Here is a 26,232-nt window from a genome sequence, read left to right on the forward strand (position 1 = left end):
ACAGTGAAATATTAGAAAAGGAATACGAAAATACAATACCTTTTAAAATTGCACCCCCCAACAATCAAATACTTGGGAATACACCTGACCAAGGAGGTAAAAGACTTAAATGTTGAGAACTAAGAAACATTCATCAAGGAAATTAAAGAAGATATAAAGAAATGGAAAGATGAGAAAAAAGAATGTATACATATAAGTGTAACTAGGTCACCATGCTTCACCGTAGAAAATCGACAGAACATAGTAAACCAGCTACAATGGAAAAAAATAAAAATCATTATATTAAAAATAAAAAAAATTAAATTTAAATTTAAAAAAGAAATGGAAAGATATTCCATGCTACTGGGTGGGAAAAGTTAGTATTATGAAAATGGCCGTACTACCCAAAGCAATCAACAGATTCAATGCAATCCCTATCAAATTACCCATGACATTTTTCACAGAAATAGAAGGAACAACCCAAAAACTTATATGGAACCACGAAAGACCCAGAATTGCCAAAGCAATTCTGAGGAACAAAAACCAAGCAGGAGGCAAACCCTCCCAGACCTCAGGCAATATTACAAAGCTGCACTAATCAAGATAGTGTGCTACTGGCACCAAAACAGACATACAGACCAATGAAACAGAATAAATAACCCAGAAATAAACCCAAATACCCATGGTCAATTAATCTTTGATAAAGGAGGCAAGAACATAAAATGGGAAAAAGACAGTCTTTTCAGCAGGTGCAAATCAATGAAACTAGAACACATCCTCACACCATGCACAAACATAAACTCAAAATGGCTGAAAGACTTAAATATAAGACAACAAACCATCAAACTCCTGGAAGAGAGCATAGGCAAAACATTCTCTGACATCAACCTTACAAATGCTTGCTCAGGTCAGTCTCCCAAAGCAACAGAAATGAAAGCATAAATAAACCAATGGGACCTTATCAAACTGACAAGTTTTTGTACAGCAAAGGAAACCAAAAACAAAAAGATAACACACAGAATGGGAGAAAATAGTTTCAAACGATACAACGGACAAGGGCTTAATCTCTAAAACATACAAACAACTTAGACAACTCAACAGCAAAAAAAGCCAACAACCCAATGGAAAAATGGGCAAAAGACCTGAATAGACATTTCTCCAAGGAACATATACAGATGGCTAACAAGCACTTGAAACAATGCTCAACATCCCTGATGATTAGAGAAATGCAAATCAAAATTACCATGAGATACTACCTCACACCAGTCAGAATGGCCATCATTAATAAATCCACAAATAACAAATGCTGTAGGGGGTGTGGAGAAAAGGGAACCCTCCTGCACTGTTGGTGGGAATGCAAGCTGGTACAACCACTACGGAGAACAGTATGGAGGTACCTTAGAAAACTACACATAGAACTACCATATGACCCAACAATCCCACTCTTGGACATATATCTGGACAAAACTTTCCTTGAAAAAGACATATGCACCCTCATGTTCACTGTAGCACTATTCACAATAGCCAAGACACGGAAACAACCTAAATGTCTATCAACAGATAATTGGATTAGGAAGAGGTGGTGTATATACACAATGGACTACTACTCAGCCATTAAAAAGAACAAAATAATGCCATTTGGAGCCACCTGGATGGAACTAGAGACTCTCATACTGAGTGAAGTAAGTCAGAAAGAGAAAAACAGATACCATATGATATCCCTTATCTCTGGAATATAATACATGGCACAAATGAACTTTTCCACAGAAAAGAAAATCATAGACTTGGAGAATTGACTTGTGGTTGCCAAGGGGGAGAGGAAGGGAGTGGGATGGATTGGGAGCTTGGGATTAATAGAGGCAGACTATTGCCTTTGGAATAGATAAGCAATGAGATCCTGCTGTGTAGCACTGGGAACTATGTCTAGTCACTTATGATGGAGCATGATAATGTGAGAAGAAAGAATCTATACATGTATGTGTAACTGGGTCCCCTTGCTGTACAGCATAAAATTGACAGAACACTGCAAACCAGGTATAATGGAAAAAAAAAAATCATTATATTTTCTAAAAAATTTAAAAAAACCTAAAAATAAAACGACATAGTGTTACGGGTTGAATTTTGTACGTCCCCTCTCCCCGCAACAAATCCTAACCCCAGTACTTATAAATGTGACTGTATTTGGAAATACAGTCTTTATAGATATGTAATCAAGTTAGGATGAAAGTGAGCCCTAATTCTGTATGATTGGGTCTTTAATAAAACAGAAGAGACAATGAGATACAAGAATAAGATGATCATGTGACAATAAAGGCAGAGATCAAAGTGATATATCTACAAACCAAAGGATGCCACAGATTGCCAGTAAATGCCAGAAGCCAGAAGAGGCAAGGAAAGATTCTATCTTACACACTGCTGAGGGAGTATGGCCCTGCCAATACCTTGATTTAGGGCTTCCAGCCACGAGAACTAGACTTTAAGCCACTCAGTTTGTGGTGCTTTGTTACAGAAACACTAGGAACTAACATATATAACAAAAATATTTCCACTGCTAAACAACAAGGGAAGTAAGAAACATACACAAACTTCAGTGAAGCCAGGAAATATCTGAATCCCAAAGCTTTAATACATGAATGTGGACTACAAGGTACATGAAGGAGACAAATGGAGGAAGATGAAGCCCAAATGTCTACAGTCAGTGGGGCCAACAAACAGCAGCATATTTACCCCCATAGAACCAAAAGAGGGATCAGGAATTAAAGGCACTTGGACAGTGGAAGGCATTGGTATGAAAAGGTAAGACATGATTAAGTCTATATAAGGGGCAAGTAGAACCCAAATCCATATTCTCTACTTAGGCCAGGAAACCACCATGTTTCTACCACTGCAGAAAGCTGGGGTTTTTATTCTCTGGACAATTGAAATTTTAGACTTGGGAATACTTGTTTGTGTTGAAAACACAGATTTTCAACTAAATGCAGACACCTCTCAGGCAGAAGATCCAGAGATCTTTCTTTGGAGAAACTAAATACTCTTAGAGAAAAGGTCTCATAGATTCTGACATTTGGGGATTACCTAAGTAAAAAAATTCTCATCACTGTATTACTCTACAGTGAAATGCACAAGTCAACAAGCTCTGCCCATGTATAGCACTTCCCATCAGTTTATACTGCCTCGCTCTAAAATATGAACAGAAAGCTAAGAATACCAAACAAGAAAGGAAGGCCTCCAATATGGAAGACAACAGACCATAACTAATAGAGAAAAGAAACTCAGAGAAGAAACAATACCAGAAACAAATTGTTTGTTTTTTTTTTAGGGCCGCACCCGTGGCATGTGGAAGTTTCCAGGCTAGGGATCCAATGGCAGCTGCAGCTGCTGGCCTACACCACAGCCACAGCAACATGAAATCCCAGCCGAGATTTCAACCTGTACTATAGCATGGCAACGTCAGATGCTTAACCCACTGGGTGGGGCCAGGGATCAAACCCACATCTTCGTGGATATTAGTTGGATTTGTTTCCGCTGAGCCATGACAGGAACTCCCCAGGAACAACATTTTTTCACAAACTGAAAAAGGGACTTTTTCTAGTTACCATCGTGGCCCAGCGGAAACGAATCCAACTAGGAAGCATCAAGTTGTGGGTTCGATCCCTGCCCTCGCTCAGCGGGTTAAGAATCTGGCGTTGCAGTGAGCTGTGGTGTAGGTCACAGATGCTGCTCAGATCTGGCATTACTGTGGCTGTGGGCTGTGGTGCAGGCTGGCAACTGCAGCTCCAATTTAACTCCTAGCCTTGGAACCTCCATGTGCCGCAGGTGTGGCCCTAAAAAGACAAAAGACAAAAAACAAACAAATAAACAAAAAACACCAAAAAACTGAAAAATGACACCAGAATAGGATGATATAATAACAGCATGGAGTTTCCTGCTGGCTCAACAGGTTAAGGATCTGGTGCTATCGCTATTGTAGTCTTCTAGAAATCTCCCAGAAAACAGAACAAAGAGATGGACAATAGGAGATAAGAAACAGACGATTAATCTAGGATGTACAGTAAGGAAAAGAAGCTCCAAAAAGGAAATCGGAGAAAATGGCAAGGAAGAAATTATTAACAAAACAATACAGGAACAATTTCTAGAAATTAAAGATGTGAATCTCTAAATATAAAAGGTTCATTAAGGAGTTTCCACTGTGGTGCAGTGGGTTAAGAATCTGACTGCAGTGGCTCAAGTCACTGCAAAGGTGTAGGTTCAATCCCCAGCCCAGTGAAGTGAGTTAAGGAACTGGCATTGCCTAGCCATGGCACAGGTCACAGCTGCAGAGCAGGTTGCGGCTGTAGCTTGGATTTGATCCCTAGTCTAGGAACTTCCATATGCCATGGGGCCAGCCATTAAATACATACATAAATACATACATACATAGTTCATTAAATAGGCAACAAAATGAAAAAAGACCCACATCAAAGTAGATCATTGTGAATATATATAGATCATTACAAATAAAGAAAAGATCCTAAAAGTTCCTTGAATATAATGTGGCAGAGACTTCTGTCCTCCAGCACACCCTTCTCTTTCTTCTTTTAGTAAGAGAATGCCATGAATTTTAGCAAGACAAAAAGGCCTCCCTTGTAGCAGTGCCCATGTGACTAAGTTTTACCCAATGGGATGAGAGCAAGAGTGATATGCACAACTCCCAGATCAAGTTTTTTTTAACAAAACTCCTTGCCCTCCATGTTCCTGATGGAAGGAAAAGGGTAATAACTTGAATCAGTTGCTTAAGACTCAGAGATGGAACTCACGTTTTGAGCATCCTGGATTGCCCTGCTAGCTTATAAAGCAGACTTGTCTACTTGCCCTGGCTATTCTGAGAAATAACCTTCTATTTCATTTAAGGCACTGTATTTTTGGGTCCCTTTACTACAGTAAGTAAACTCCAGTTTTCAAAAAAAGAGGATTAAGAATGTACGATTATACATATGATCCAGCAATCCCACTCCTGGGCATATATGTGGACAAAACAGTGATTCAAAGGGGCATATGTACCCCAATATTCACTGCAGTATTATTCACAACAGTCAAGACTTGGCAACGACCTAAATGTCCATTAATATGAACAGATTACATATACACAATGAATACTACTCAGCCATAAAAAAGAACAAAATAATGCCATCTGCAGCAACATGAATTCAACCAGAGATTCTCATACTAAGTGAAATAAATCAAGGAGAAAGATAACTACCATATGATATCACTTACGTGTGGAATCTAAAATATGGCACAAATGAACCCATCTGCAGAACAGAAACAGACTCACAGATACAGAGAACTGATTTGTGGTGGCTAAGGGGGAGAAAGGGAGGGACAGGGCTAAACAGAGTTTGAGGGTAGTAAATACAAACTATTTTATTTGGAATGGATAGGCAACGAGGTCCTGCTGTATAGCACAGGGAACTATATCCAATCTCCTAATATAAATCATAATGGAAAGGAATTTTTTTAAAAGTATACATATGTATAACTACGTCACACTGCTGTACAGCAAAAATTAGCACAATGATATAAATCTACTATAACTTTTTCTTCTTTTTAGGGCTGCACCTGCGGCATATGGAAGTTCCCTAGTCTGAGAATGAATCTGAGCCACAGCTGTGACTTACACCTGTGGCAACATCAGGTCCTTTAACCCACTACACGGGCCAGGGATCAAAATGGCAGCTCCACAGCAACTTGAGTCGCTGCAGTCAGATTCTTAACCCATTGTGCCCAAGAGAGAACTCCTATAATCTGAAAAAATAATTTAAAAAAGAATGTAAGGTTATTGACAAAAGGATTTTTGTCTATTTTGTTCAGTGCCATTTCTCTCATACCTATAACAGTGCCTGCATATAATAGGCATTTAAAATTATGCACGAACAGTTTATGAGTGAATGGTATCAGACTTTTTTTTTTTTTTTTTTTTTTTTTTTTTGCCCTTATAGAGGATCCCAGGCTAGGGGTCAAATGAGAGCTGCAGATGCCAGCCTACACCACAGCCACAGCAACTCCAGATCCGAGCCACATCTGTGACCTACACCATAGCTCATGGCAATGCTGGATCCTTAACCACTGAGCAAGGCAAGGGATCAAATCTGCATCCTCACGGATACTAGTCATGTTCATTACTGCTGAGCCACGACGAGAACTCTGGTATCAGATTTCTAAACAGGAAGTATGGAAGGTAGAAGATGGCAGGAAAATGCCTTAAAGATTCTGAGTGAAAATGATTTAATATTCTATATCCAGCCAAACTATTAATAATTAAATGTGTAATTACAGTTTCAGAAATGTAAGAACTTAAAAACTTATATTCTATGTATCCTTTCTCAAGTAGCTACCGGAGGATGTACCTACCAAAATAAGGATCCAACACGAGAGAGAGAGATGAAGGGAATTTCTGGGATGACAACAAAAGAAAGTTCAAGGATTTCAGCTGGGTCAGAGGACAGGATAGCAACCAGTCCTAACTGGAGCAGGATGATAACACAGTATCAGCAAGGAAGTTTCCAAGTTAAAAAGCAAAAAAAAAAAAAATTCCTGCTAGCAGTTCCTGCTATGGGGCAATGGGATCATTGGCATCTCTGCAGCACCAAGATGAAGGTTTGATCCCTAGCCCACACAGTGGGTTAAAGGATCCGACACTGCCACAGCTGTGATGTAGGTTGCAACTGTATCTCAGATCTGATCCCTGGCCTGAGATCTCCATATGCTGAGGGGCATCCAAAAAAGAAAAAAAAAAAAAAAAAAATCTTGAAAACTTCCTTAAATGGTCTGACTTAATGGAAAACTGTGCTGTAAGAGGATGTGGAAGGACTTAGCAACAGAGGTTTAAAAAAAACTAACAAACAAAAATCCTAACGATTAATGAAGCTACTCTTAACTTCAGGAAACACAGCTGTATAAGAAATGAAGCATCATCATAATATACACTCTTTGACTGAGCAATGAATAATATTTTCCCCAAATGTGGTAAATATACTAAAGAGTGAAATACACATATATCACAGAAAGAAACAGGTAAATACTGCCTAAAATAAATGATTCAAGAGAAAGAGAAATATAAAAACATAATTTAAAAATGTGGAAGTATCACTGGAGAACAGGAAAAGTGGTGAGGAGACACGGGGTAGAAAACTCCTCTGTTAATTTCAAGTTTTTAGCAGTATTTGCCTTTTCAACACATATATCATCATGATAAACATTTTAAAATTAAAGAATTAAATATTTAGGAGTTCCCCTTGTGGCTCAGTGGTAATGAACCTGACTAGTATCCACGAGGATGCAGGTTTGATCCCTGGCCCTGCTCAGTGGGTAAAGCATCTGGCGTCACCATGAGCTGCGGTGTAGGTCTCAGATGTGGCTTGAATCTTGTATTGCTGTGGCTGTGGCATGGGCTGACAGCTGTAGCTCTGATTTGACCCCTTGCCTGGGAACTTCCATGTGCCTTGGGTGTGGCCCTAAAAAGGAAAAAAAAAAAGAATTAAATATTTAAAAGAATAAACTTACTTTTCTCACAAAACAGGCACTCTCTTGATACTATCTAAATGATACACATTTTACTATGATAGAAGCAGAAGTTCTCCATGGGAATTATTCCTGAAGCTGCTGTGTCCCTTTGGGTTATTTTGTTTTAGATAAATGACCACAGGAAAAGAGGCGACAGTATTTTTTTTTTTTTTTTTTCTGCTTTTTAGGGCCGCACCCACGGCACATGGAGGTTCCCAGGCTAGGGGTCGAATCATATCTACATCTGCCAGCCTACACCACAGCCACAGCAACACCAGACCCAAGCAGAGTTTTCGATCCACACCACTGCTCATGGCAATGCCGGATCCCCGACCCACTGAGCAGGGCAAGGGATTGAATTCACATCCTCATGGATACTAGCGGGATTTGTTTCCACTGTGCTACAATGGGAACTCTGAGGTGACGGTATTTATGTCATGATATAATTAAGAATGGCAGATAGTTAAAAGCAGAAATGCTGCTTTAATCTAAAAGGCTCATGAAAAGAAATAAGTAATCAAGGCTATCTTGGGAAATTGATTAACATAGTATTATCCATTCAGGAAAATGAATCAGAAGTAGTGGGGAAAAGGAGAGGCAACTGCTATGAAATCGCTGCTCATTCAGTATGCTAGGTGCTCTACATACTTGTCTCATTTGATTCTTAAATTAAGAGATGCTAAGGAATTTGTTCAATGTCATACAACCCCTGGAACATAGATAGGTTAGAAAATAATGAAAACAAACTACAGTAGAGTTTAAACAGTACCTAGTTGTAAGCAAATAATTCATTTGTAAGAATTTCATTTGTTTCTTAAATTTTTAAAATGTTGCTAAAATCAAAAATATTCACATACAATTTTAATCACTCAATTATTATCTTTATAGTCATTTCATTAGACTCAACTCAAATTCTTACTTACTTGAATGTGGCAAGAGGACTGGAGCAAAGATGCTATTGCTTCCTATTGGAATGAGAAAAATTAATTTGGTTTTATTTTTAAAATATTTGCTTTAAGTAACATATATATTAATATACAGAGTCCGGAATTTCATCAACATCTTTTGCTGTGTTAGTTTTTAAAGAATGAACTTGGTATACTTTGTACCAGGAATATTTTTCCTTTCTCAGCAGAAATAGTTCCCTATCAGTCTCTTTTTAAATTTCCTTCACAGAACTTACTGGTTTCATTCTCTTTTTCATTGTCTACTGCTCCCTTTAGAGTAGAAGTGGGGCCCCAAAAGGTTCTAAATAAATCTTTGTTGAATGAATTAGAAAACAAAGTGTAAAAACAATGCACAAATCATATTTACTCCCCTGTGTTAATCACTATTTTCATATTTAGATGTCGCTTTTCATACTAATATAGTCTGCAAAGGATAATACAATTTCCTCACTAAAATAATGAAAAGAATTATCTGAAACATGAGATTCCTTTTTTTTTTTTAGCCAAATAGTTTATATCAAATACATACCACAGGAACTGTTGAGATCCACATCTAAAAACACACTAAGGTCTGAAGAAGCAGATACTGGTGGAGTAGATGGTGTGTTTGGAGAGGTTGGTGCTGACACTGTTGATTCAAGGTCTGTTTCAGCAATCCGACTAAAGCTTATTTTACATGGTTCTCTTTCTAATGGTGTTGGATGGCCTCGTAAAGTACCTGAGGTAGAGCCATGTCGGCCTGTATTAGGCCTTATTCCAGGAGATTTTAAAGAGAAAGTTGATTTCCTAGGCTAGGAAAAGCAAATACAATTACCATTACTAATTTGCATGTACTTTATATTTTATGATTTAGCACTATCTTACTAATACTTAGCATATAGTTAAAAGAGTTACAATAAATGCCACTCTGCAAGGACCGTATGTAACATTCTACTAGAACACTTTGGATTTGATTGGCTTGATTTTAAGCTAGACTTGAATATAAGAAAACCTCTTTTCATACTGCAGAAAGAAAATCTGTTTGAAAACAACAGTCTGCTCCCCAAACACTTGAACCTAAACTTTAGGACAATGATATCAATTTTAAAATATTTACTGTGGGCATAATATATGCAACATATTATGGTAGGTGCTTTAGGGGAAAAAAAGACCTTTTCTTCTTCCTAATAATAAATGACCCACCTCTACAATGGCACTTTAAAGTCTTTGGAAAAAATTGCTATCATTGTCTCCCACCTTCAACTTTAGGTCCCTTTAAAAAATTCTCACAGTGGTAATAACCTAATGAAAATGCATAAAATTCAGACAACCTGAGCTAAAACCTCAAGCGTACCCATATCTAGCTAAGCAGCTTCGAAAAAGTTATCTCCTCTGAGCCTCAGTTTTTATGTTTGTAAAATGAAAGTAAGATCAATATCATACAGTTGTTGTGGAGATAAGATAACATGAAATTGCCTGGCCTAAAGTTGGTGGGTTATAAATGTTTTACCTCCTTCCACATCATGCTTGCTTTCAGCTACTTAGAAGTGCTCTTCTACTACTTCTGGTGTCACTGAAAACCCAAGAGCAGCAAGAAACTGCAGTGGAAAATTTTAGGGAAAGAAGTGGGTTCCAGTGGTAACTACGAAGAGTGGTGCTCAGAATCATGGTCAAGCCAGAAGAACCATAATATATCTCCTTATTCCTTCCCAGGTCTTTTCACTTTCTGTTCCATCAGCTACTTGTCATTTAGGTTCCCCTTTCGCACGGCTTTTCCCCATATACTAGGAAGAATTAAAAATGGACCAATAACTACAATGAGGTGCCACCTCACACTGGTCAGAATGGCCATAATTAATAAGTCTACAAATAACAAATGCTGGAGAGTGGGTGGAGAAAAGGGAACCCTCCTTCACTGTCAGAGGGAATATAAATTGTCACAACCACTACAGAAAACAGAGTATGGAGGTTCCTCAGAAAACTGAATACAGAACTACCATATGATCCATCACTCCCACTTCTGGGCATATATCCAGACAAAACTACAATTCAAAAAGATAGATGGGGGAATTCCTGCTGTGGCTCAGTGGTAACAAACCTGACATGAGGATGCAGGTTCAATCCCTAGCCCCATTCAGTGGATTAAGGATCTGGCGTTGCCATGAACTATGGTGTAGGTCACAGATACAGCTAGGATCTGGTGTTGCTGTGGTTGTGGTGTAGGCTAGCAGGTGCAGCTCCAATTTGACCCCTAGCCTGGGAACTTCCATATGCTGTAGGTGCAGCCCTAAAAAAAAAAAAAAAAAGATACATGCACCCCTATGTTCAAAGTGGCCCTATTCACAACAACCAAGACATGGAAACAACCTAAATGTCCATTAACAGATGAATGGACTAAGATGTGGTTCATATACACAAAGGACTACTACTCAGCCATGAAAAAGAAAGAAATAATGCCATTTGCAGCAACATGGGTGCAACTAGAGAGTCTCATACTAAATGAAGTTAAGTCAGAAAGAGAAAGACAAATACCATATGATATCCCTTATATGTGGAATCTAAATGAGGCACAAATAAACCTATCTACAAAACAGAAACAGAGTCACAGACATAGAGAACAGACTTGTGGTTGCCAAGCAGGAAGGGAATGGAGTGGAATGGACTGGGAGTTTGGGGTTAGTAGATGCAAACTATTGCATTTGGAGTGGATAAGCAATGAGGTCCTACTGCACAGCATGGGGAACTATATCCAATTTGTGATAGAACATGATGGAAGGTAATATGAGAAAAAGAATGTATATAAGAATGAATGGGTCACTTTGTCGTACAGCAGAAACTGACACAACATTGTAAATCGACTATACTTTAACAAAAAAATTTTCTAAAAAATGGATAGCTAAGTGGCATTAAGATAAAGGATAAACCAAATTTTTTTAAAATGCTGACATTTCCCCCCACCCTATATGTAACTTTAGAATAGTATAATAATGCAAACCAAAACATTTAAAAATAGCTATTCAAGTATATTACAATTTTAATGGAAATAAGTCTGTTGAACATTAAAGATAACATTTTTTTTTTTTTTGGTCTTTTGGGGCCACACCTGCGGCATATGGAAGTTCCCAGGCTAGGGAATGGAAGCTACAGCTGCTGGCCTAAACCACAACCACTGCAATGCAGAATCCGACACCTATCTGTGACCTGCACCACAGCTCATGGCAATGCTGGATCCTTAACCCACTGAGTGAGGCCAAGGATCACACCCGCATTCTCATGGATACTGGTTGGGGTTGTTAATCACTGAGCCATCATGGGAACTCCCAACATTGTTTTAAAAAACAAATTTTTCCAAAACTGTAATGGACTTACAAATCGAGGTGGCTGTTTGCAATTTCGGGGTTCAATTTCTAGTGACTTGTTGAACAAATAATCTGTAAACTCTTTTTCAGAAGAATTTCCCATGGGGTTAAGGTTTTCAAAGAACCTCTGGAATGAAATATATATCCATAAGTACATATTTTAATTTTATTCAAACGTTTACTTCATCAGTTTAATTCATATCAACAGATTAACAGATAGATCCTAATGTCTGAAAAGTCCCCAAGGTTTACTGATTCCAAACTATTTTCAGATAAAACCATATCATTTCCATGAAACTTGTATATTCTAGTCTTAAAGTTCTAATAAGAAGATGAACAGGTTTTCATCATTACCATCTTAATGGCTCAGTATCACCCAGTTAACATTCTGATTCTTTGTAACAACAAAATGATCATCAGCAATAAGCTAGCTACCAAAAGTGCTTGCACAGTATTACAGGTATAATCCACAATGAAACTTTGATGATTAGAAAAAAAGTAGAGATAAATCGGGTTAAAGTCTATTGAAAAGTGATTTTAAGAATAATTTCAAACTTAAACATATTTGTGCTAGCCTCTAGCAAAGTAATTTTGTCTTTATTAAAAAATATTTTCTGGGAGTTCCCGTCATGGCACAATGGTTAACGAATCTGACTAGGAACCATGAGGTTGCAGGTTCAGTCCCTGCCCTTGCTCAGTGGGTTAATGATCCGGCGTTGCCGTGAGCTGTGGTGTAGGCTGCAGATGAGGCTCAGATCATGTGTTGCTGTGGCTCTGGGGTAGGCTGGTGGCTACAGCTCCGATTAGACCCCTAGCCTGGGAACCTCCATATGCCGCGGGAGCGGCCCAAAGAAATAGCAAAAAGACAAAATAAATAAATAAATAAATAAAAATAAAATAAAATAAAATAAACCGAATTGAAACAACAACGCTGTCAACTCAAAATTCTATGTGCAGCCAAACTAGTCTTAAACAAAAAAAAAAAGTAAAACAAAAAAAGATTTTCTAATTTAAGTATTTAAGTAGAAAACTTAGATCATTTAACAAGGTGCAATAAGAAAAATAAACAATATCTCCAACTAGAGATCTCACTATTAACATTTTATTATTGGAATATCTTTCCAATGTTTTAACCATATGTGTGAATACATTCACATATACATACATTGCAATTTTTTTCCTGCAAAATTGTGTTCACAAGATAGTTTCTAACCTTTTAAAAATATTCAGTTACTTTTTTCATATGGTTTATTTACTTTAACACAAATTTTAACTCTATAGTATTTCATTAAATGGGTGTTCTAGAATTTATTTCACAAAAAAAAAAGAAAAAAGAAAAAACAAATTGGAGTTCCCGTTGTGGCTCAGTGGTTAATGAATCCGACTAGGAACCATGAGGTTGCGGGTTCAATCCATGGCCTTGCTCAGTGGGCTAAGGATCCGGTGTTGCCGTGAGCTGTGGTATATATAGGTTGCAGACGCGGCTAGGATCTGGCGTTGCTGTGGCTGTGGCGTAGCTGTGCTCTGGCATAGGCTGGTGGCTACAGCTCCAATTAGACCCCTAGCCTGGGAACCTCCATATGCCACGGGAGCGGCCCTGGAAATGGCAAAAAGACAAAAATAAATAAATAAATAAATAAATAGAATTTATTTCACTAATCTCTATTTTAGGTGTGCATATAGGTTTTTTGTTTTGTTTTTGTTTTTGTTTTGTCTTTTTCTAGGGCCGCACCGGCAGCATATGGAGGTTCCCAGCTAGGGGTCGAATCGGAGCTGTAGCCGCTGGCCTACGCCAGAGCCACAGTAACGCCAGATCCGAGCTGCGCCTGCAACCTATACCACAGATCACAGCAACACCTGATCCCTAACCCACTGAGCAAGGCCAGGGATTGAACCCACAACCTCATGGTCCCTAGTTGGATTCGTTAACCACTGACCCACGATGGAAACTCCAACATATAGGTGCTTTCTAATTCTTTGCTATAATAATTATTGTTACTGTTATTATCACCTTTTTGTATATAAAATTTTTTGTACGTTTCTGATGACCTTCTTAGAAAAAATCCTTAGAAGCAAATTACTAGATTTAGCTTGATTAAATTTTGAAGTGGTTTAGAAGCACATATAAAAATAAGTTCTAGGCTTTAGCAGCAGAGGCAAAACGAGCTTTAGAACTTCTAGTATAAAATTCTTCCATTTTTCAGACATTCTGCCAATTCAAGAAAATTATATTACTTCTTTAATAATACTGCAACAATTTGTTCTAATATTCAGGTTAGCTAATTAAATCATATGAACCAAGAGTAACTGAAAGACTTTTTATAAAGTTATAATCTTGACTTTCTCATCCTTTGCTCTATTTTTAAACACTATTTAATTTGGTTAACTATGGTTTGAAAGTGAATAGCTAATTTATCTACATTTTAAACTTACTTTGGGTCAATCATAATGAAAGCATTCTCTACCCCTCACCCTCAAAAGAATGCTTTAAATGATGGTAGGAAGTCTATACCAGACCACAAAACCCTTAGGAATTACTGAGACATGAATGCTAAAAGAACTATTTCATTACACTTAACTACAATTTAACATTATTTCTGGGAGGAAGTACTGTGTGAACTCTAATCTGGGCTTTAAGAACATTTCTTAACGTTATGAAGCACCACATCCCAGAGGGCTGGCTAAATGGTGAGGGAAGGGGATGAAACAGGTGACCATTTTCTTTAGAAAAAGTATCTGTCTCTATTTTCATAATGGTGTATTTTGGGTCACTCTTTCTTAGGACTTTAGGGTTCTTTATTTTGAACTTGGAACAAAGAACAGTTACCATCTAACAATTTAGGAGGTGGGAGCAATGGTAACCATTTTCACTCAACATGCCCAACCTGCACACTACATCTCAAAGTGTAGCACCATTTTTAATGTAAAAAGTGAACTTATTCTAATATACTCTGAATTTCAAATAAGTATAATACAGTAAAATTCACTTACTACAAATATAACACCATAATGTACTCTAATTTAGAAGATATTTTACATCTTATAGTACCCACAGAACCAATAAAATATTGCTCAAAATAGAATATTGAGAATGTTAAAAAATCATTTTTACTAGCATACATTGATATATGATATATATGATATGATACACCACTCTCCCAATCCCTTCCCCTATTTAAACACAGTCTTATAAATGGATTAATTACCTAATGTATATATTGGGATATGAAAACGTCTAAAATGTCTATCAATCAGTGACAGTAGAGTTTCTTTTTCCTGCACGGTCATTAGAAAGCTTCTTTCATTCCATCTTGTCAATCACTTTTGGGAAGTGTTAGTTAAACCACTTGCACAAAGAAGCAATTGTGTCAAGACAAACTGCCTATACCACTGATAACTGCAGATTGTTAGTGCAAAATATCTAATTTTCAACATTTCTACCTATTATTAATTCATTACATTATTTTCATAGTAAAATACCACATAATGTGTGATTATGGTACTTCTTAGAGAGGGCAGAGTTTTTAACACATTTTCTTTTAAAGACAGGAAAGAAAATATTTACCCTCATTTCTGGTTCTATCCGTAAACAGTAAGGTTGATTCTGATACTGCTGAATTTCTCCAGTAATTTCAGCTACTTTCCTCCTCTTACTGAAATTGATTAAATCTTTCCCTTTCTTTTTTAAAAAATCATTATTCCCTTCTTCAGTCTTCAGAATATTTGTTAAATATATTCCTAGTAAAAAAAGTATTTAAAAAAATTTTTAAATTGGTTACTTAACCATTTGGGAAAACAACTGTTTGTAAAGTTGAAAGACATCCTATAACCCAGCAGTTCTACTACTAAAATCTGATACACTTAATAATTAATTCTACATTAAGAATATTTTTTTACACAGAAACAATTCAAAATTGAAAGAAAATTAGGGTTTATAAAGAGCTTAATTTGCCATTTCTTAGATTAATAGTATGAAATAAAAGGGATGACTCATTTGCAAAGCCTAATTTATGTGTTAAATCTAATCTGACCATTTTAATATTTACTTATAAATAGTTAATGCCAGTGATCTTAAATGATTACTCATCAATAAATTAATTTTAAGCCAATTCTAGTTAATAGGACCACAGGTTTATAAACTAATTCTGCTCTTCCGAAGTCTGAAATTCAGACTTAGAAAAAGAATTATTCTTCACTTTGAGACATGAAGAAAGTTTCTAGTTCCTCTTTCATAGTCACTGCCTTTTTTTTTTTTTTTTTTTCAGAGCTGCACCTGCGGCATTCAGAGGTACCCAGACTATGGGTTGAATCAGGGCTGCAGCTGCTGGCTTATGCCACAGCCATAGCAATGCCAGATCCGAGCCAATCTGCGACCCACACCACAGCTCATGGCAACAGTGGATCCTTAACCCACCGAGCAAGGCTACAGATTGAACCTGTGTCCTCCTGGTCACTAGTCAGATTTGTTTCCACTGAGCCACAGTGGGAATTCCTAATTGCTGCTTCTTTTAAATAAGTGGCTCTCAACTGGGGGCAATTTTGTCCCCAAGAGGACAGATATTTGGGACTGTCTGGAGACATTTTGGGGTGTATGCTTTGGCTGAATGTTTGAATGTTCAAAATTCATATGTTGAAATCCTAATGCCCAATGTGACAATTAGAAGGTGAAGCCTTTGAAAGGTGTTGACATCATGAGGGATAGCCCTCATGAATGAGATTATTGCTCCTACAGACGAGACCCCCACAGAGCTCTTTACAACTCCATGAGGTAATTACCATAATCTTCATTTTATAAAGTTTACACATAGAATTTAAGTTTCATTCATCAATATAGACAGCTATGATAAAAGTGGATGTGCTCAGATATTAAAATCAGGACAATTTGCTTCTAAAGGTTGGGATCTTTTGGCTATGTAACATACACTCCCTCAAAATATATATCTATATTTAGTAACTTACCAAAAAAAGGCACACAAGGTGGATTGATTGACTTAAGTTTCACTAGATATTTTTTAAAATGATCTTGACTTAATTCCACAGCTTCATCCAAAATTTTCCTTTTTCTTTCCTGCAATGCCTTTAAAATAATAAATTGAGTATAATTTTTTTAACAATTCAGTCATGTTTTAGAGATGCAGAGCTTTCAAATCTATTAAATTTTGCAAATACTTGAAAAATAATTTTTTAAAATTAAGAGATGAGTAGTATTCTTATCTGCATTTGCTAGAAATGATTTATCTATAAATATAAAACATTAAAACTTAGTTTTTTCTAATATAAATAAGAGATTAAATAATAAAAAATTCCTCAGAACCTTATTAGTTATAATCTTGATTAGCCAGAGTTTCAAGTTACAGCTATAGGAGTAAAACATAATCACAGGGCATTCAAATATTTTTCCACTTAAACACCTTTGGGGGCTAAGGATAATAAAGTTTTGGTAAAGAGTAGGCTTTTGGAGGAAGATAAGAACTGAACAAAAATTTAGTAAACCAAATAAGCATTTATTTTATCTTTCATTATTACATTTTCTTATTAAAATTATTATTTTAACCTGATAGCTACACACACACACACAAATTGACAGCATACATTATACTTGATAGAATTCATTTCCTCTAAGTTTTGGTGACTGCATTGTAACTTTTATTTAGCATGATACAGAAGACCTAACTATCATAGATAAAAAATAAATAAATAAATGTCTAGGGACTGAAATGAAAAACTGTCAATATGTGCAGAAGAAATCACTGTCCATGAAGAAACCTTAAAAAAAAATCAACATATAGAATGTTAATGAGAGAATTTAGCAATGTTGCTGGATATAAAACCAAAAGGCAAAAGCCAACTGCATTTCTACATATCAGCAATAAAGAAAACATTATAAAAACAGTATAATTCTAACAAAAGAGCTGTAAGATCTTTATCAAGAAAACCATAAAACTTTATTAAATGAATAAATAAATGGATGTACTATGGCCACAGTTAGGAAGGCTCATTATTGTAAATATGTCAGTTCATAAATGATTATGATCACTACAATTCCTATTAAAATTACAACTCAAAAAAACCCTAAACTTAAACTGATTCTAAAATTTATAAGAGCAAAGGGTCAAGAGCAAGTCACTCTTGAAAAAGAATGATTAGCGGAGACCTGCCTTATTATACCTTATCATGAACTAATGTAAAAATATGGTAATTTAAACATCTGGCACTAGCACAGGAATACTTGAATACATCAAAGGAACAGGACAGAGGGATCAGAAACAGGCCCACATATTCTGGACACTCAATTTATGACACAGCTAGCACTATAGCTCAATGGGGAAAGAATGGATCAATAAATGTGTGGGATCAATTGGCTAGCCAAATAGGACAAAAAATGAAATCAGACTCCAACTTCTCCCCATACTCAAAACTCAATTCCCGCTAGATTAAGGACTAAATGAAAAAGAGAAAATGTTAAGATAACAGAGGAGCATCTATTATACAAGACACAAAAAGTACAAATTACAAAGGAAAAAATAAGTAAATGTGACATTAAGAATGTTTTTATCAAAAGACATTATAAAAATGATGAAAACAGAAGCTTCAATCTGAAAAGATATTTACAACACCTATAACTAACTAGGAATTAAAATCCAAACTCACACAAATTCATGAGAAAAACTCAACCAAAAAAAGTTTTAAAACTTCCAAAATACAAAGAGACAATGTGTATCTTAAAAGAGGTTCAAACTCATTAGAAATCAAGGAATTATAACCCCAAACCATGAGACTGGAAAAATTAAAAGAACTGATAATATCAAGGGTTGAATGGAGAACAACTAAGAGCTCTCTCTCATGTTTCTGGAAGGAGTATAAACTGGTACAGTTGTTTGAGAAAACAACTTGACATTATCTAGATTATCATCCTATAATCGTACTTTTAGGTCTACAATTTAAGAGAAATTTGTGCACTTATATACTAAGATATATGCAGAAAATGTTCATGATAATATTCCTGATAACCACCCCACAATGGAAATAAGTCATATGATCATTAATTAATAGTAAATAAACTTTGGTAAGGTTATTTTTATAGTATGATATAGCTATGAAAAAGAATGAACTACAGTTGTAAGAAACAACATGGATAATTTTAGGAATATAATGTTGCATGAAAAAAGTCTTGGATGAATTATATTCATATATAATTAGGAAACATGCAGAATGAAACAACATACTGTTTAGAGATACTAAGAATAAAACTACAGAAAAATGTAAGAGAATGATAAGCACAAACTTAAGCACAGTAGTTGGTTCTGAAGTGGCAATGAAGGAGATGGAATTGGGAGTGGTTCTTAAACTGGATGGCAGATACTCAGGTGTTCTTTGTATTTCTATTCTTTATACCATCTACATATTTTTATATTGTCTTATATTTGACATTTTAAGAAATTAAAGCTTAACCTCTCAAAATGAATATATTCAGTTTTCTAAATGAGATGTGAAATTATTAGTCTATTAGACAATAATTAATATTTGACTATTAATATCTTTAATACATAAGTCCATACAAATCAATAAAATGCAAACACCCAAACAGAAAAATACATACATGAAAGTAATTTAACCCTCTACTCCCCTCTAATCACAATCCACTGTAAGAGCCAATGTTAAGGGAGTTCCCGTTGTGGTGCAGTGGATACGAATCTGACTAGTATCCATGAGTACGTGCGTTTGATCCCTGGCCTCAGTCAGTGGGTTGGGGATCGTGGTTGCCGTGAGCTGTTGTGTAGGTCACAGACACAGCTCGGATCCCGCATTGCTGTGGCTGTAGTATAAGCCAGCTGCTGTAGCTCTTGATTCAACTCCTAGCCTGGGAACTTTCATATGCTGTGGGTGTAGCCCTAAAAAGCAAAAAAAAAAGGAAAAAAAGAACAATGTTAAGAAAAGAATCCTTCCATACTCCTCTCCATGCTTGTTCAACTCTGTCTTGTTACATCAAAATGAAATTACATAATACTCATTATTCCAAAGATTTTTTAAATGACTTTCCCCCTAAATATCACAACTATTCTTTCCAGACAATACATATAAATCCTATTCACTTTTTTTCTGTAGCTGATCAATACTCTACACCATAGATACAGGATAACATAGTCACTCGTTCTATTTGTGAACATACAGCTTGCTTCTAGTTTTCTGCTACTACAATCAATGCTGCAGAAACTAGATCTCTGTGCCTTAACTTTACAGTGCAGTGCTTTTATTTCTGAGTCCAAAACTGTGTATTTTAATTTTAGACTGTCAGATTACTTTCCACTAAGATTTTAAAGTTCACATTCCCAAAGGCAATATATTTGTATGGCTAAGTCTCTAACTTTTCTATAATTTCTGTATCGTCTTAATTTTTGATAACAAATACTAAACAGAGACTACTTTATAATTTAAAAATCTTATTTAAGTTTTATCGAGGGTTCTCTCCATGTTACTCTTTCTTTGGCTATACATGAGAGGTGATTAAAGTATTTTGCATATTTATGTTTAAAATTCTTTGTAATTTATATGAAACTATCAACAAATGCACCATTGAGAAAATTCATTTGGAACTTCAGTACATTTAGATAAGCAAATTAAATAGTCACTAATCCATATTCTGTGATGAATTCTAGGCTTACTAGTATATAGTGATGTGTTTTTCTAACATGATGATGTCACTGTGTTTAAAGAATAAAATGAATTTATAAAGTACTTACTCAAAAAGATCTGTGGTAGAAGGAATCTCTTCCACAATAATTTTATTTCCCCCCGAAAGGATAAAATATTTAAGCCTAAAACTTACCTCAAAGGTATGATCTAGTCTATAAACTGACACTGAATTTACTGCACTGACGATCTCCAATACACCATTGAAATTATTCAAATCTTGAAAAACTTGCAGAATTTCTATAATTCTACTCAGTACTGCCACCCGTTCCTCAAAATTTTCTGCTTCCACAATGCACCTAACAAAACAAAAGTCACAGGTTAGAGAGCGATTTCCTTGCTTCACATAAAAAGAAGAATATATTTTCAGACAGAATTTTAGCTTATATATGACAATATTATAGAAGTATAATATTAAGTAATAAGACAAAGTAAAAACTTACTTTTCAAACCAGAGGGTGAGATTTGTGGTGTGACGAATCATTTTTAATAAATTTGGAGAATTTATTTCTTTATCTTCTTTGGTCCATACACTCCCTACAAGTTCAGAAGGTTGGACTTTCCTGTTGAACAAAAAATAAATAAATAAAAAATAAAAAATAAATCAATGCAACTTAACCTACAAGAGATAAGTATCAAAATTATTTAAAGGTCTCCTAAAATTTAATAAGAAAAAGACAATTAGCCTAAAAGATAAATGAACAAATATCCAAGCAGGTAATTCACAGAAGAAATGGAACTGAATAGCCCCGAACACAAAAAAATACTTAATCTCTTATTCAGGGAAAAGAACATTAAAACACAATGAAACCCCATTTTATTCCCTTTGGTCTAACAAAAGTATAACACCAAATGGATAAAACTGTGAAAAAAAAAGGGGTGTGCAAGAAAAACTGATACAACCACCTTGTAAAATAATTTGACCACATCTCGTAATACTGAAGGTACACAAACTAAATCATCCAGCAATTCTACATCTGGGTATACTCTAGATCACCAGGTTATAAAAAAATATTTACAAGAATATTCACATAAGCACTATTTGCAAGAGTGAAAAACCCCATATAACCTAAAGGTTAATCAACAAGAGACTAGATAAACTGTGGCGTATTCATAAAATGGAATACCATACAACAATTAAAATAAACAAACCAAGGGTTAGTTATACTCATCATCTCAAACAAATACCAGAAACAATTTAAGTAAAAAACAAGGTGCAGAATGATGCATAAGTATACACGGCTTTAAAATGTGCAAAATAATGTTACATATTGTTCATGAATGTGTACATGTATATACATTATAAAAAATATATAGGAACAGTAAATACTAAATACAAGATAGTGGCTATTCTTTGGGAAGAAGAAAAGGAATAGGATTGGAGAGAATTACACAAAGGATTTCAATTTTATTTATAATGCTTTTGTTGTTCATGAATCCTCATTATCATTTTCCACATTTTCTGAATATTTAAACATTTAATTAAAAAAATCAGACCAAGGAGCTCTCGTCGTGGCTCAGCAGAAATGAATCTGACTAGTATCCATGAGGACACAGGTTCGATCCCTGGCCTTGCTCAGTGGGTTAAGGATCTGGTGTTGCCATGAGCTGTGGTGTAGGTCGCAAACATGGCTCAGATCTGGTGTTGCTGTGGCTGTGGGGTAGGCCAGCAGCTACAGCTCCAATTGGACCACTAGCCTGGGAACGTCCATATGCTGCAGGTGCGACCCTAAAAAGACAAAAAAAAAAAAAATCAGATCAAAGAGCAGATTAAATTATTGTATACAGTGACTTGGGATAACATAATTTTTAAAAAAATTAACCAGTGGCATCGCCATCAATGTCCTAGAGACTTGGGTATTAATAATAATAACAGAGTTCAACAGATTTGAGTACAATGGGGACAGTTTTACTATTATTTCACTAAAAAATTTAGTTTACAAACAATGTCATGTTTTATGTATGGTGTGCTTCTTTCATAATACATTTACCACTTAACAAAGGTATATCTATGTTCTGAAAGTTTGTCCACATAGGGCTAAGTGCTTTTTTCCCCCCTAATGTCCATTCATGTAACACAATAAGGAAAAATTTTGATTCTGATTCGAACTAATAAGTTCCTTCATTCTCACCTATCGTAAATCCCACAACAGAGATACAACCTAAACGTCCATCAACAAATGAATGGATAAAGAATACGTGATATTTACATACAGTGGAATATTACCCAGCCATAAAAATGAATGAAATTCTGTCATTTGCAACATGGATGAAACTAGAGGGTATTATGCTTAGTGAAACAAGTCAGACAGAGAAAGACAAATACTGTTATTATTTGTATATGGTATCTAAAAAATATAACAAACAAATGAATACAGCAAAACAGAAACAGACTCACAGGTATAGATAGCCGACTAGTGGTTACCAGTAAGGAGAGAGAAGAGGGTAGGGCATGATAGGGTTAGTAAGGGATTAAGAGGTACAAATACTATGTATATTATAGATGGTCTACAGGCACATGAAAGGATGCTCCTCATCACTAATTATCAGTGAAATACAAATTAAAAACTACAATGAGGTACCACCTCACACTGGTCAGAATGGCCACCAACAAAAAGTCTACAAATAACAAATGCTGAAGAGGGTGTAGAGAAAAGAGACCCCTCCTACATTGTTGGTGGGAATGTAAGTTGAAGCAGCCATTATGGAAAACAGTATGGAAGCCCCTTAAAAAACTAAAAATAGGGAGTTCCCATTGTGGCGCAGTGGTTAACGAATCCGACTAGGAACCATGAGGTTGCGGGTTCGGTCCCTGCCCTTGCTCAGCGGGTTAAGGATCCAGTGTTGCCGAGAGCTGTGGTGTAGGTCACAGAGGATCCGGTGTTGCCATGAGCTGTGGTGTAGGTCACAGACGCGGCTCAGATCCCACGTTGCTGTGGCTCTGGCATAGGCCGGCAGCTACAGCTCCGATTTGACCCCTAGCCTGGGAACCTCCATATGCTGTGGGAGCGGCCCAAAGAAATAGCAAAAAAAAAGAGACCCAAAAAAAAAAAAAAAAAAAAACCTAAAAATAGAATTGTCATATGATCCAGCAATCCCACTCTTGGGCATATATCCAGACAAAACTATAATTCAAAAAGATACAGGTACCCAAATATTCATAGCAGCACTACACATAATATCCAAGACACGGAAACAACCTACATGTTCACTGACAGATGACTGGATAAAGAAGATGTGATGGATGAAATATATTTACACAAAATAGTACACTACCCAGCCACCAAAAAGGATGAAATATATACACAAAATAGTACACTACCCAGCCACCAAAAAGGATGAAATAATGTCATTTGTAGCAACATGGATAAACCTAGAGGTTATCAGAGTAAGCCAAATAAATCAGAACGAGAAAGACAAATACCATAAGATATCACCAATATGTGGAATCTAAAATAAAACACAAATGAACATATCTATGAAAAAGAAACAGACTCACAGATAGAAAGAACAGACTTGTGGTTGCCCAGGGAGAAGACAGGTGGTGGAGGGAAGGATTGGAAGTATGAGATTAGCAGATGCAAACGATTATATACAAGATGGATAAACAACAAGGTCCTACTTTGTACTACATGTAATATCCTGTGATAAGCCATAATGGAAAAGAATATGAAAAAGAACACACAGATACAAAATTGAATCACTTTGCCATATAGCAGAAAATAACACATCATTGTAAATCCACTATACTTCAATAAAAAGTTTTTAAAGTAATATGCATAAAATAAAAAAGCCACAAAGATATACTGTACAGCACAGGGGATACAGCCTGTATTTCATAATAACTTTAAATAAAATAGCCACAAAATACTGAATCACTATAACATATACCTGAAACTATATTGTTATCAACTATAATTAAGAAAACTGTTCTTGTCTTTTAAAAAAAAAAATCTAACCATACCAACGAAAAACACCTAAACTACAAATTATTTAAACTATAACATGAGGAGTTCCCGTCGTGGCGCAGTGGTTAACGAATCCGACTAGGAACCATGAGGTTGCGGGTTCTGTCCCTGCCCTTGCTCAGTGGGTTAACGATCCAGCTTTGCCGTGAGCTGTGGTGTAGGTCGCAGATGCAGCTCGGATCCCGCGTTGCTGTGGCTCTGGCGCAGGCTGGCAGCTACAGCTCTGATTAGGCCCCTAGCCTGGGAACCTCCATATGCTGCAGGAGCGACCCAAGAAATGGCAAAAAAAAAAAAAAAAAAAAAAGACAAAAAAAAATTAAAAAAAAAAAATACAACATGACACTGAATCAAATCCTGACAACCTATACCGTGTGTGCTAAATTCTGAATGGCACAGCCAGAGGAAATCAGAAACCCAATATTTATTTATTTATTTATTTATCTTTTTGTCTTTTTAGGGCCGCACCTGTGGCATATGGAAGTTCCCAGTCTAGGGGTCTAATTCAAGCTGTTGCCACCGGCCCATGCCAGAGCCACAGCAATGCCAGATCCAAGCCGAGTCTGTGACGACCTACACCACAGCTCATGGCCAATGCCAGATCCTTAACCCACTGAGGGAGGCCAGGGATCGAACCTGCAACCTCATGGTTCCTAGTCGGATTCGTTTCTGCTGTACCTCGACAGGAACTCAAGAAACCCAGTTTTAAAGAAGGTGAAGTTTTACATCTAGTGCCATCCTACAATCTCTGTTAACACTCAACTTTATTCTTGCTTTTCCCTGTGTTATCTCAACTCTAAAAGAAATGGATGCTAATCAGGATAACTTAAGGGTGTTTAATTTCTTTTTTTCTTTTTTCTGTCTTTTTAGGGCCTCACCCATGGCATATGTAAGCTCCCAGGTTAGGGGTCAAATCGGAGCTGCAGCTGCTGGCCTACACCACAGCCAAGCCAGATCGGAGCCGCATCTGCGACCTGTGCTGCATGCAGCAATGCCGGATCCTTAACCCACTGAGTGAGGCCAGGGATCAAACCCACCAGTTGGGTTTGTAACCCACTGAGCCACAAAGGGAACTCCCAGTGTTTTATTTTAAAAGGAGCTCCTGAATGCAGAAAAGTTTTTGGTAGAATGATAGTGTTACAGGTTTCTTTTTCGACCAGGGTTGACAGACGGTTATCTGCAAGGCTTGCCCTCTTTTTTTGCAAGGCTTCTACTCTTCACAGGAGCCTGGGTTGTAAATGAAAGAAGAAAGCTTAAGTTAGGAGGAAGGAGAGAATAGAAAGAGGCTAATGCACTGGGAAAGGAAAGTATTTAAAAAAAAAGACAAGCTGACAAAGCAAACTGAAAAGAGAGAAGACTGTGGTTAGAAAGGAATGAGATGTGTGAGTTAGCAATTTTGGAATAAAATTTAGCGTGATGGTAAGATTTAGAATATGACCACTTTTTGTGCCTGACTTGGAGTAGAGAATGTCACTGGAAGTGATAAACCCATGAAACTAAAAGATTAAGTTGTAAATGAGTGACCCATGTAGACACAGGGCAATGGCCAGAACTGCTTTATATATAAAGACAAATGATGGGATACAGATAAAAGTAAACAGCCAAGAGTATTTCTAGTGATCCTTACAAATAAAATAGTTCAGAAATTTTCAGTATTATGGTTTGTCATCATTCTACTTAAATGATGTAGAAAAAACATACTTTTCTTTAAAGTAGATATTGACTTCAAATAAAGTATTTGAGATTCCTTAAAATCTAAGAAATCTTACT

The 26,232-nt window shown here is 36.3% G+C and overlaps 1 protein-coding gene across 1 annotated transcript in view; it reads right to left on the minus strand.

Annotated features, from left to right (window-relative positions):
* The window catches only part of SOS2 (SOS Ras/Rho guanine nucleotide exchange factor 2), a 107,364-nt gene that overhangs the window by 11,980 nt on the left and 69,152 nt on the right, over positions 1–26,232 (minus strand). The window contains exons 15-21 of the mRNA XM_021101439.1: positions 20,941–21,060; positions 20,634–20,796; positions 16,766–16,883; positions 15,372–15,544; positions 11,817–11,933; positions 8,998–9,259; positions 8,445–8,486 (exon numbers count right to left, since the gene is read on the minus strand). Coding sequence (XP_020957098.1) covers positions 8,445–8,486; positions 8,998–9,259; positions 11,817–11,933; positions 15,372–15,544; positions 16,766–16,883; positions 20,634–20,796; positions 20,941–21,060 — 995 coding nt within the window. The remainder of the gene's footprint in view (positions 1–8,444; positions 8,487–8,997; positions 9,260–11,816; positions 11,934–15,371; positions 15,545–16,765; positions 16,884–20,633; positions 20,797–20,940; positions 21,061–26,232) is intronic.

Source organism: Sus scrofa, chromosome 1, assembly GCF_000003025.6.
Source record: "Sus scrofa isolate TJ Tabasco breed Duroc chromosome 1, Sscrofa11.1, whole genome shotgun sequence".
NCBI lineage: Eukaryota > Metazoa > Chordata > Mammalia > Artiodactyla > Suidae > Sus > Sus scrofa.